We start from the raw sequence: 13,424 nt of genomic DNA on the forward strand, positions 1-13,424 counted from the left end.
CAATAGGATCTCGTTGACCTGCAACTCCATTTACTCAATATTTATCATCCCATAATTTTTTTGGCAAATTAATCGCACACATGAGATTGCTCAGTGAATGCACTTAACTTACTGAATAGAACAAACTGTTTTAAGAACTTAAACTCATTCACTGTTTGCATGTAAATGAATGCAGATAATTCTCAGATCTTATCTGCTAATTAAAGCAGAACTTTCTCTTTATAAGTACTTGTTAGCTGTTAGCTTTAAATTACTATATGTGAGTTTAAAAATACCTATGTTTCACAATGGAGTATTATGCATTCTTACAAAGGAACACTATAAAGGCATTATATAGGATGTTAGAGTAGAAGAATATCTAATAGCAATCAAGAAATGTTAAATACATATACACAGACATATCAGAAAAATGTTTGCCAATGAGTCTCAATTATTTTGCATCTGAGGTGCTTACTAAACATACAGATTTTCTTTCCCAGTAGAGCCTGGGACTCTAGGAGGGAGAAAATTTAAAGGAGTCCTAGATGTTTTGACCACCTTTGGGGAAGTATGAGTATATTGTTAAATTGTAATGGTGATGGGTTGATGATTTGTTAAATTTCGTATTTGTTAGCTATATTTCTTACAATTATAGATATCAATCTTAAAGTAATAAAAGTTGTTTTATAAACATTTTATATTAAAAGTTTAGAATAAATTTTAATTGGGGAGATTTTATTTTTCTATGGTATAATAGAGCAATTACTGATCTTAAGATATAATTAATAATCATTGAGCCCTTAACTGTCTGCATGGCACTGAGTAAGGTGAATTTTTCTCTCATTTAATAAGAGTTATTATGGCTTTATTGTACTTGGACTTGTCCAAAGTCACAAATCTAGTGGCATAGTTGAGATTTGAACCCAAGATTATGTCTCCAAAGCTAGAGGTTTTAATCACTGTCACTCAGTAATTATATGCTCTTCCAAAGGAAAGATTAGTTTTATTCATAAGTGAAATTATAATTAAATTAGATATTTTATTAGTATCATTTCTCCAAATTAAACTGGAATTGTTAAAATTGAAGATAATGTAGATTGCAGATAGGTACATAGATATATATCTATGTGTATACACACATATTCATAACTCATTATAGATAAGCAACTCATTATAGATAAACAACATATTCATAACTCATTATAGATAAGATAATGCTTATCATTATAGATAAGCATTATAGATAAGAATAAAATCATCTCTCTATATAGATTGGCAAACGCATTCAAATCTTGACTGAATCTTATGAGAGATATTTTTGAGCTGGGGTCCAAAATTTAATATTGTACAGACTCTGCAAGTTAATACAAGTGGAAAAATGACTATAGTATTATGAGAATGATAAAGGAACTTGAGATAGTGTGACTTTACTTAATACTTCAAAAGTTAGACTGAGCTCTTATTTAGCAGACAAAATTTGATTTCCACTAGAGTCTAATTCCAGTCATTACCTTACATCTAATTTAATAAAACCCATGATGAAATCAAAATATATGCAATGAATTTCTTTTGTAATTGTGGCTCTTTTTTCTAGTAACTGATGTAACTCTGATGATAAAGGCTTTGGATCCAGTTTAAAGTATTATATTTTATATCTTGAATATTACCTATGGCATAAAATATATGTTAGAAAGGCATTTAACATTAACCATTTTGAAGCTACAAGTTCCTGGATAGTAAGACCTAGAAGAATCATACTATTCATAACTATTATTGAAAATATATACAAATAATTTAAATATCTGCTGTGCTTACTTTTTTATTAGGCTCATGTCCCTGTGAGAAAACAGAGTTCTCACATCAGTCAAAGAAAATGTTATACCTATGTCCTTTGAAAAAGTTCATTGATAACAGAAAAAAACCTAATTTTGTATCATCACGTACTATTTTGATCAAGCATGCCAACCCTGATTTAGGCTTGACATCTTTCGTTCTTTTTGTTTTAAGAGAACATGACTGATCTTTGCTTTATTCCCAGCAATTACTCTTTTCCTTTTCCAAAAGAATACCTTAAAGTGTAGAGCACTCGACCATCATTCCAAATTCTCAGCATCCTATTGGGGGTGGTTATCCAGTGTGCATCGGCCTTTTTGGAATTTCTGAAGAAAGTGTCTGGAATCCAGATTTTCCCCACCATGTTGCTATTCAATCGGAGGACTTTAATGGTGCTGTTAAATTTCAGACGTCTGTCATACCATGTTTGGGCAAAAAATATATCAATTGTATATTCCTGTTTTAACGAAAAAGATGAAATGGAACATCTTTTATATAGTAGGATTGTATTGTAGAGCATTTGTGTGTATTTATCACATATGTTCTCATTGCCAAAACAAAGCAAAGCTACTTGGGCTTTGAATAGTCCAAAAGAAAGCAGAAGCCTGGCTAAGGAGACTCACCCATCTTTTGTAGACAATACATTATGAAAAAATAGACCTAAGTGAATTCTGGTAAAAGATCATAGCCCTGACACAGTTGTTTGCATTAGGTATTTATGGAGCAGTTTCTCATGTTATTTTGGGCCAGCTACTTCTTTGTCACGGGGGCTGTCTTGTGTAATTTAGGATGTTTATTACCATTCCTAGAGTCTACCTACTAAGGTGCCAGTAGCGCCAAAAACAAACCCCACCCCCAAGTTGTGACAACTAATAATATCTCCAGACATTGCCAATTGTCTCTTGAGGAGATCAGTTACTCAGGTTCAAAAACCACTGCTACAGAGTAAAAGAAAGTCCAGAACCGTTCTCAAAACAGTTCTAAACCAGAGCTCTGGAAGCTAAGCTGCCTCACCTCACAATTAAGTGAGGATCCTAGAGAATCTATCTTGTTAGGTAGTATGAAGATAGAAAAGGGGAATACACTATACACAAAAAGCACTTTGTGCCCTGTCTGGCAGACAGCAAACATCCAAAGTAAGGTAACTATTTTTAGTCTTTACTATTACAGTTGTTGTCTTCTTTTTATAAACAAGAGGAAATGCACCAATTAAAAGACAATCTTTACTACTGTACTAATCTCTATCACAGAACATATTTAAAAAGTGCTACGATGACAAATGACTCTGTAATAATTATACCCTCATGTACGTATATATCACTAAAGTGGCAACTTTAATCAAAGAAAAGAAAGTGTGATGTGAATTAGTCCTGGAATCATAACACCCAAGATCTAATTTGCCTATCATATTTAGATATTATTTAGCATGATTTTATAATTCTATTTTAACCATGTCTGTAAATGAGAAAATTAAAGAACAAACCCTTGGTGTTCTTAGAACATGACCTCCAGTGTTCTTAGAATATGAGAGTTGGGGGATGGGAGTCATTCACATTTCCTAGTCTAATCCCCTCAACCCACCACCATGTATGATGAAGAATACAAAAAATCAGGATGAGACTATAATCTTCTTCCTTTGACTAATTTGCATTGTTCTGGATTATATCCTTGCACTCCTGCCCCTGTATCTCACTGTAATTCACTACATTGTCACTGGAGTAAGTCATACCACTTTGTTTACTGGTTAATTGCATATTTGCAGTCCACAAGTAATGAGAGGGGAACTTCTTCTATGAAATTCTTTATCAACTAATCAGTGATGTGCCAATAGGTAGAGTAACTCAATAATTTCTGATCCACATTTTGGCAAACACACACACACAAACAAAAGGTTTAAAATTCTTTAAACCAGCATTTCATAAACTGTGATCCTGGGACAGTAGTTCTGGGCACTAGTATTCCTGAAACTGTAAGTTCTGTGTTTAAATAAACTACATATATAGCTGATTCTTCTTAGATATTTACAACTTGCATCAGAATTTTAGTTGTAAAGAAATAACATGTTAGCATTTGTTTAATAGTTAAACAAGCAAACTTACTTGCATGGAGTATGCAGGTGATGGTATACTTTTTTTAATCAGCCCAGTTGAAAGCAATAAATGCTTTTCATCTCTCTGACTCAGCAGAGCGTCCTTATTGCTTGCTTGGCAAACACTATTTTAAAGTTACAGTATCACTATGTTATGTTATGTTATGTTATGTTATGTTATGTTATGTTATGTTATGTTATGTTCTACTCTATTCTATATAGGCTGCAATCTAATTTCTTATTTCAGATTTGGATAGAAAGCTTTATAAAAGAACAAAGTTACATTTATTGTTAAATCTAATGCACTATTTCTTCTGAGAAACAATTCTGATTTGAAGCAAACTATGACCTCTTCACACCTTGAATATTCTAAAAAGTAGTAGAGCACTATATTTTATTTTGTAGTAAGCAGGACCTACCAAATAAGCAGTGAGTGTTGAATTTTAAGATTATAGCATTTACCCAAGGTAATTTTATACATATGATCACATTTAATTTTTGTAACAAATCATTTAAAATAATTATCTTTCTATTACAAGGGATAAAAAAGGATCTGAAAGATTCTCTCTCCCTTCCAAATTTTTTTTGTTGGTATAGCCCTTGCTATTTCCGTGTTACCACATTTCCTCTCTAATATGTTAATAAAATAGACAAACCAGTAGAAACTTACCATATTGATAGCATTCACTGGACCAATGCTATTCACATACATGTCTGTGTGAATTAATGTTGGTTTCACTGTAAAGAGAACCATAGAAATATGTGCATATGGAGAAGCATAACATTTTAATGCTTAGTCCTTGTTATTCTAGAAAGATTTTATTTTGCTACATTAGAAGTGATTTATTCACAGCTAACTTGTTGCTAATGACTAATTTGCTACATTTAGCTGTTTATTTTCAAAGAAGTATCTTAAGCACATAAATACAATAACAAAGCATAGCAGAGTTTTGAAACTGATTATCTTTTTAAGACTATATAAAAATGAATAAATAAGAAAACACTGCTCAGATTTTCTTCATCCATCTCTCAAATATCCTGAATTTTATTATTTTTCCTTTAAGTTCTAGAATTGATTTGGGCACTCTAACTTGACTGGGCCCATAGAGAAAAAAATAGCTACTTAGTGATCTAGAAATTAATATGCATTAGAAACATGGAGGCATAAAAAGCAACAAGTATTATGAATTGTTTTTGAAACATTCCTCCCTGTTGATTCCTTTTATGACCACTTTATCCTCATTCACCTCTAGCCAATACAAGATCAATCTTCCTCAATGATTTAATGAATTCTGTGACTCATCAAATAATATGAGGAAACCATATGGAAACCCAATACACACCTATTCGTCAAAGAGGACTGATATTAAAAATCATGTAGTATTACATCCATGGCCTAAGGAACATGCTCCATTTTCATTTAACATTTAATGAACGAGGACTCATAATACCATTCATTCTGGGCTTCAATTCAACAAGCACATTTCTCTCATCTTTATCCATTTTCCTTGAACTGCCATGCTGTAAGTCTCTGTGATGGATTGGATTCTTCACTCCTCCCTGCATCTGTACCCTTGCCTTCACGTCAGTGAGGCTACTTCTCTGCCTCTGAACTTTGAGCCTGACCATCTGACTTGCATTGGCCAATAATATATGGACGAAAGCATTAAGCCTTATGAGTTTCTATTTTCTCTCTTGTTCTTTGCTATTGTCATGAGAAGGATACTTCTACCTAGTCTGCTGGTCCCAGGAGTGGAATGAGAGTACAGCTTTCTTAAATGAGCAGCTCCAACCTGGCTGAGCTTAGATTAGACCACCCCCAGCGAAGTGCTAAATAAATGCTTATTACTGTATACCACTGAAATTTTGTGGTTGTCTGTTACACAGCTATAGATAAGCAATATGTCCTTTCTTTCTTTTTTTTTAAATTAGTTTTTATTGGAGTATAGTTGATTTACAATATTGTGTTAGTTTCAGGTGTACAGCAAAGTGAATCAGTTACACATATACATATATCCACTCGTTTTTAGATTCTATTCCCATGTAGTTCATTACAGATTACTGAGTTTCCTATGCTATATAGTAGGTTCTTATTAGTTATCTATTTTATATATAGTAGTATGTGCTTGTTTGTTTTTGACGTTTCTTCAAAAAGAAGTTGTCACTTTTCTTCTATAGTCTTTGTCTGAGATGTCTAGGAAAATTTAAATTTCTATCTCTCAAGCTAACTTGAAAATCATCTTTCTTCATTTTGAACTTATCAGTGCCCTGTCTACCCCCAGACCTGAATGCTGTTTATACATTCTTTATTTTTACAGTATTTAGTAAAAGTATCATTTATATCCTTCTGGTTATTGAAATGGGCTGATGCTTTCTCCTCATGTGGTAGACTTGCTTTTATCTAACACACATCACAAAAGGTTTTAACATACCTCCTATATCAGGTCGAAGTTTATTATCATATCCTTCCAGGAGGTTGTTTAAGATGACAGTGACATCACCCTCCGGAACCTTTGGAGTCAAGACCCATGTTTTGTTAGAAGCATAATCTTCATAGTCATCATCAGATTTTTGGCTAGTGAGGCTAAGAAAACAAAATATTGGTCAAGAAACATACAGACTCCATCCAAGTTGACTTTTACTCACAGACCACTGGTAGGAAAGGAGAAATGAAACAGGATGACAGGAATGCGTTACGCTGGATTACAGTGAAGATTCTCAGCTGAGGGTTAGTCTAGCTAATTCAATTTCAAAGATGTAGATTAAAACCTATTAAAGTATACTCTTCAGTTTTCCAGAATGCTCTGTCCTCCCATCTATAAGTATACCATGTTTTACCAGTTACTTTTGCCTTTTCCATAGTTGATGTTCTTCCTGTCCACCTGCCCAACTTTACAAAGGACTTATAAACAAACAAACAAACACGGGCTTCCCTGGTGGCGCAGTGGTTGAGAATCTGCCTACTAATGCAGGGGACACGGGTTCGAGCCCTGGTCTGGGAAGATCCCACATGTCGCGGAGCAACTAGGCCCGTGAGCCACATCTACTGAGCCTGCGCGTCTGGAGCCTGTGCTCCGCAACAAGAGAGGCCCATGCACCGCGGTGAAGAGTGGCCCCCGCTTGCCACAACTAGAGAAAGCACTCGCACAGAAACGAAGACCCAACACAGCCAAAAATAAAAATAAATAAATTAAAAGAAAGCTCAACATTAAAAAAAAACAACAACTCTGGCCTGAATCATGAAAAAAAAAAAAACACAACTATTTTTTGTGAAAGCAATGCTTAAATGATCATAATGTAGTCTAGGAGTTCAGGCATAATGTCTACTTCTTCCTCCTTTGAGAAGTTAACTTGCTCCAACCTGTTAATGAAAGTAAGAGACTGGTAATTAGATTCACTCCCACAAACTGCCAGACAAGTCTCTCCCCCCTCAACTGAACTACTAAGGAGAGGCTCAGTCTTGCTGCCTTTCCTTCCTCCAGGGTGTGTGTATGTGTTTTTTTTTTTTTTTTTTTCCCTCACTTGCACTGAAAGCAAGGGCGGTTCATTTATCTTTGATTGTTAAGAACCTGGTACTATGAAGAAAGATGTAGCTGTAGACTTTAAACCACTCTTTATTACAGCAAAAGCTCCTGAGCTAGAAACTCACACTAATGGTTAATGTACTACAACCATAGAAGTGAAATGACCTATTTTGAATAATCAAAAAGTGACATAATAATCTATGATTCAGTTTTCTATGCCAAAACCTGTCAGAAAAGCCACAATGGGACCAGAAACTAAGGCTGATTTTGGAAGGATACTGGAATTCCTATAGTTTGCTTCTCCCCTGCCCCAAACTCCATCCTCCTCCCCTCCACACACAAAATGATTTTATTTGCCAGATCTAGGGGCAATGTAAAACCTTGCAAAAGCTGCCATTTTAATTTTTATCAATATTCAGTAAATACTGGTTACTTTTGTTGCTTATGGTGAAATAAAAAAATACAAAATAAAGTTTCTCATCCCATTTCTCATCTTCAGTTTATTTTCTTGAAGGTATGGTAAGAAAGAATCTTGTCAGAAATCAAATCACTGCCACAGTACCCCGAACATGTATCATATTCTCAAACCATATATTACACTCAATTATACTCATTTGTCAAGATAGATAAATATATACATATATAACATATGTATATGTATAGATAAATAGATAGATGACTAAATATGGTAGGAGAAAGCTGATTATGTGATTAATCTGGTTTGAGAATGAGGATGGGAGATGAAATTTTAAAAGTAATCACTGGCATGAATCAACTTAGTAAGCAAGTAATCTTTTTATTCCTTTAAAGCTTTATGAATAGGAAACATAAAAACTGAGTCACACATTTGCATAAAACCTGACATAGCCAGTCTTATATCTTGCACTTCAGTTAACATAAGAACTTTAAACAAAATTTGAATTTCATAGAGCACCCCTAGAGGGTATGTATGATGGGCTGGACAAAGCTTCAACCACCTCTCAAAGAGAATTACTTCAATGCAGGCAGAGAGCAGTTGTCTGATACGAAAATTCCTCTTAAGCCTCAATTCATTATTTCTCTAGAGCACTGATGAACTCTGTGTAATAGAGTTCTAATCCTATGACCTAAATCTTACTGCTTCTTCCTCCTTTGAGAAGTTAGCTTGCTCCAACCTATTAATGAAAGTAAGAGACTGATAATTAGATTCACTCCCACAAACTGCCAGACTGGCATGAATCAACTTAGTAAGCAAGTAATCAATTCATCATTTCTCTAGAGCACTGATGAACTCTGTGTAATAGAGTTCTAATCCTATGACCTAAATCTTACTAGTTGAAGAAGAAAAAAAAAGTTATCTGACAAAGGAATTTTCAAATCCCCCTGATAACTCATTGAGAAAAGAACGTAGTTGGCCCACTGGATGTTGGATGTCATCATTATGAAATTTTATCGCTGTTTAATTTGTTCAGGCAAAAGTGCCTTTTCAAAAAAATCTCAACTTCTTCCTTCCTTTCTCTCCGTCTCTGTCCTTCCCCTTCCCCCTTCCCTCTTTCCCTGTCCGATAAAAGCATCCTATTAAAGTTTCTTCAAGGAAAGGGAATATATATTAAACAGTTTGGTATGCTTGTTCATTGCACTTCCTCATACTAACAAATAAATAATCCAAGTGTGATGGTGCCATGTTACCATTATTACTATTTTCTGGCAGACCAGGAGGGAAAATACATTAAGTGAAAAGAAAAGGGATACTTCTGGGACTTCCCTGTTGGTGCAGTGAATACGACTCCATGCTCCCAGTGCAGGGGACCCGGGTTTGATCCCTGGTCAGGGAACTAGATCCCACATGCTTGCTGCAACTAACAGTTTGCATGTCACAACTAAGGAGCCCACATGCCACAACTTAGGCGCTGGCAAGCTGCAACTAATTTCCTACTTCAGTTCTTCTGACTCTGAATCTCTCTGTTGTAAATTAGATTATTAATTTTAATTTTCATCTTTACATTTTTATGCATGATTTGAATTTATGCATGATTACAAACATGTAATGAGTTCATGTTTATAATCAGAAACAAAAATCAATTTCATTTAAGAATAAAGAAGCTTTTAAAAACAAACAAATACTGAAGAGATGTGCAGTGAGAGGTTGCTCACAATTAGAAGATTTTACTTGAATTTTGGTACATATTTTGGATATTTGTCACTGTGAAGATTAATCATGCAGTTTATACAATTTTAATCCAGGTATTTCATATTTTCACGGATTCAATAAGCTATGAGTTTTGTAGGAAGAAAAATCTAATCACTGTACTCTCCTAGGGTAGTATAACAGCAAACATCTGGGTGAGAAACAAAAACATTTGTCTTTTCATTTGGGTATCTTCAAATCCATTGGTGTTTGGTATCATAAACACAGAATATATATTTTTCTTTCTCTGCCTACCATCTTTTCTTCTCTCCAACTCCTAAACCAATATTGGACATGGCTTATTCCTTCTAAGTTTTCAATTTTCAACACAAGAATCACCTGAATAGGAGTAGAGGTCATTCCTGTTCTATCTACCTTTGTCACCCACCTGACCCTTTACATGTTCTAGCCAGTCCTTTAACTGATTCATAGCATTTGTTACAATGTATGTTTACTGACTTGCTTATTGTCTGTTTCCATTACTAAACTATAAATTCCATGAATGCATGGAATTTACAATTAAAATTTGTGAAAAGAATCTTTTTTTTTTTTGCTAACTACTTTTCCTAAGATAAATAATATTACCAACAACGGCTGTTGTTAAATATTTACCATGTTCTACAGATAACTTTAAGGACTTCACATACATTCTCCCACTTAATCTTTAAAACACTGATATTCCTACAATTATTTCCACTTCACAAATGAAGAAAAACGATATTTACCAATAGTCATTTTAGTTTGCCAAAACCAAAATGTTTAACCATTATGCTGCTAGGCTTTGAAAAAAGAATTGGGACCAAAGAATCTGTGACTGTACATTCATCAAAAAAATAAGATCATCTAAACCAAATGGCTGCTCAAGCTCATTTTCCCTTAGGACAATAAATTAGTTTATGCCTGAATTCAATAAAAGTAAGGCACCTTCAGCACAAAGTTAATAACATTCAAATTTTATAAACTTGCCACTGCAGATACCAATGATTTGATCTCCCCACACTGAGGAATAGAAGCAGAGCTTGTAATTTAACTTAATGGATGTGTTCAGCTGCCTCACTTAAACTCTTTCATGACTTGGAAAGCAATGCACACTGCAAGGGTAAGGCATAAGCTAGTTCATTTCAAAGAATGTCTTCCAGGCACAGCAAAAGGTGGACTTTGGTATAAAGTATAGGAACAGCTATGCTAGGTGAGTATATATCCTCGGAGGGCACAGGGGACTTACAATCTGATCATGGGAGGAGGAGACTTCCTCTGTACTGTCCTGGAGGACGAGGGATTCCTGAGAAACACTGTGGTTTAGTGAGTAGGAGCACTGGGGCACAAGTTACTCTTTCATACACAGCCTTTAGTGGCCTATGGGATTCTATTATCCCCTATTAAGGACATGTAAGAACCTGTGCAGAACTTGTTGGGAAGGGTGCTCTACGCACAGGTGAGTATGTCAGTGTGTATATGCACAGAGGGTAGAGGGCAGGGGAGGTAAATTCTAACTATCGATTCTGGGTGAATTATTCTGCCTACAATGATCCCCTTAGCTCACACCTCATTCAATTTTTTTTTTTTTTTTTTTTTTTTTGCGTTACGCGGGCCTCTCACTGCTGTGGCCTCTCCCGTTGTGGAGCACAGGCTCCCGACGCGCAGGCCCAGCGGCCACGGCCCACAGGCCCAGCCGCTCCGCGGCACGAGGGATCCTCCCAGATGGGGGCACGAACCCGTGTCCCCTACATCGGCAGGCGGACTCCCAACCACTGCGCCACCAGGGAAGCCCCCTCGTTCAATTTTTTGATAATTAGGTCAACAGCTGTCGGTAAGTGTGTTTATTTGACTGAGTCAATTATCAGATTATATATTCCTATGTATGAAATGCAAACAGTTTATTAGCAATCGCCAATGACCCGTATCAAATCAATTTCTCTGGGGGTTTATTAGCTAAGATGAATTTTTTTTGCAAGTATCAAAACATTCAAACTAAATTGGGAGGGATATATAACTTTAAAGCTTAATGTAGGATAAGCCTCATGGTGCTTTGATTCAGCTTCTCAACTATGTATTTAAAAACTCAGACTCTTGGGCTTCCCTGGTGGCGCAGTGGTTGAGAGTCCGCCTGCCGATGCAGGGGACGCGGGTTTGTGCCCTGGTCTGCGAGGATCCCACATGCCGCGGAGCGGCTGGGCCCGTGAGCCATGGCCGTTGGGCCTGCCCGTCCGGAGCCTGTGCTCCGCAGTGGGAGAGACCACAACAGTGAGAGGCCCACGTACAGCAAAAAAAAAAAAAAAAAAAAAAAAACCTCAGACTCTTTCTGTCTCACCCTTCTGTCCTCCATGCTATCACCCTCAACCCAAAGATGGCTTAAATGTACAGTCACAAGATGCTAGCAACAACTCCTTACCTCTATGCTTCCTTGTTTATATCCATGAAAACAGAGATAAACTCTTCCAATTTACTTTTCTAAAAGTCCCCAGAGGGTCTCATTTTGTGAATCACTGGCCTGAATACATATGAATTCATACATATGAAGCCATGTCTATAGCTAGAGGGTGGGACTCTGTTCATTATTTTAGTATAATTATATATCCTACCACTAGTGTTAAAGATGAAATCGACATCCCCAAAAGCATGAGGACTTCACAGAGAGCAAATGAAAACTGGGATATTTAAGATAAGGAGGGAAAATGTGGAGAAGAGAACCACAGTAGTCACTAGGAAAAGAGGGTGTAAATAGGAAAAAAACATATCAGGTCATGTTCTAGGCATATCATTGAACTCCATTTTCCTACAGTTAGTGCCCTCACTGCATTTGCTGTTGCTGTTGTTGTGTATTTGTTTTAACTCACTCATAAATAAAAGTGGGAGAATGTGGAGTGGCTAGCATTCATACACTGCTGGAAGGAAAACATTTTGGCATTATATTCTAATGATGAACACCTGTGTATCCTATTAACCAGCAAGTGCATCCCTAGATTTATTCTGAAAAGAAATGCACGCACACATCTACCCCAAGACATGTACAAGAATGTTCACAGTTGCATTATTGGTAATACAAATCTATATAACCTAAATCAATAGTAGAATGAATAAATAAATTATGGCATATTTACATAATGAAACACTATACAACAATACAAACTAGTGAACTACCACTATGTGCAGCAACATAAATCTGAAAAATAAGCATTTGAGCAAAAGATGCAACACATACACCCAAGACACACACACATACGCTGTGTTTCTGTTTGTATAAAATTTAGTATCAGTAAAATTCAACTATGGAGGTCAAAGTCAGAACAGTGATTACTTTGAGGGAGAAGAAAGTAGATAGAAATCAGCAGGGAGTTGAGGATGTCTTCTGGGGTGTTGGCAATATTTATTTCCAGAAATGGTGGGTGGTAACATGGGTTTTTATTTCAATTAATGACGATGCACTGGTCCATATTTATGTACTTATGTACTTTGTATACATTTTATTTCACAATAACAACAAAAAGAGTGTTTAAAATTTTGGTTTAGACTTGAATGTTAATAGCAAAATAATAGGCAAGAAATATCTGTCTTCAACAAGAAATATCTGTCTTCAACAGTGTTGTTTCCCAAAACTTTGCAAGTGTCTGGTGCTTGACAAAACACCCAATGAATACTTTTTCAAAATACTGAATGAATCAGTGAGAGTATAGATTATTTTTAAAGGTTCAATATTTGTGAAAATTAACTTGGTAAAACTCACTCTTTACAAATGTGCATGTCACAGTTATAGGTAATATTAAAATGAACTGCCTATATAAAATGCCATCCAGCAATTGTCATCACTCTTCATTAAATGCTATCGATTCCT

The 13,424-nt window shown here is 35.6% G+C and overlaps 1 protein-coding gene across 2 annotated transcripts in view; it reads right to left on the reverse strand.

Moving 5' to 3' along the window:
- Nucleotides 1–13,424, reverse strand: part of GABRG2 (gamma-aminobutyric acid type A receptor subunit gamma2) — a 123,432-nt gene that overhangs the window by 88,209 nt on the left and 21,799 nt on the right. For both annotated transcript variants that reach the window (XM_004271965.3, XM_004271964.4), the window contains exons 2-4: nt 6,334–6,485; nt 4,572–4,639; nt 2,049–2,269 (exon numbers count right to left, since the gene is read on the reverse strand). In XM_004271965.3, the coding sequence (XP_004272013.1) occupies nt 2,049–2,269; nt 4,572–4,639; nt 6,334–6,485 (441 nt within the window). The remainder of the gene's footprint in view (nt 1–2,048; nt 2,270–4,571; nt 4,640–6,333; nt 6,486–13,424) is intronic.

This window comes from Orcinus orca, chromosome 3 (genome assembly GCF_937001465.1).
Source record: "Orcinus orca chromosome 3, mOrcOrc1.1, whole genome shotgun sequence".
Classification (NCBI taxonomy): Eukaryota; Metazoa; Chordata; class Mammalia; order Artiodactyla; family Delphinidae; genus Orcinus; species Orcinus orca.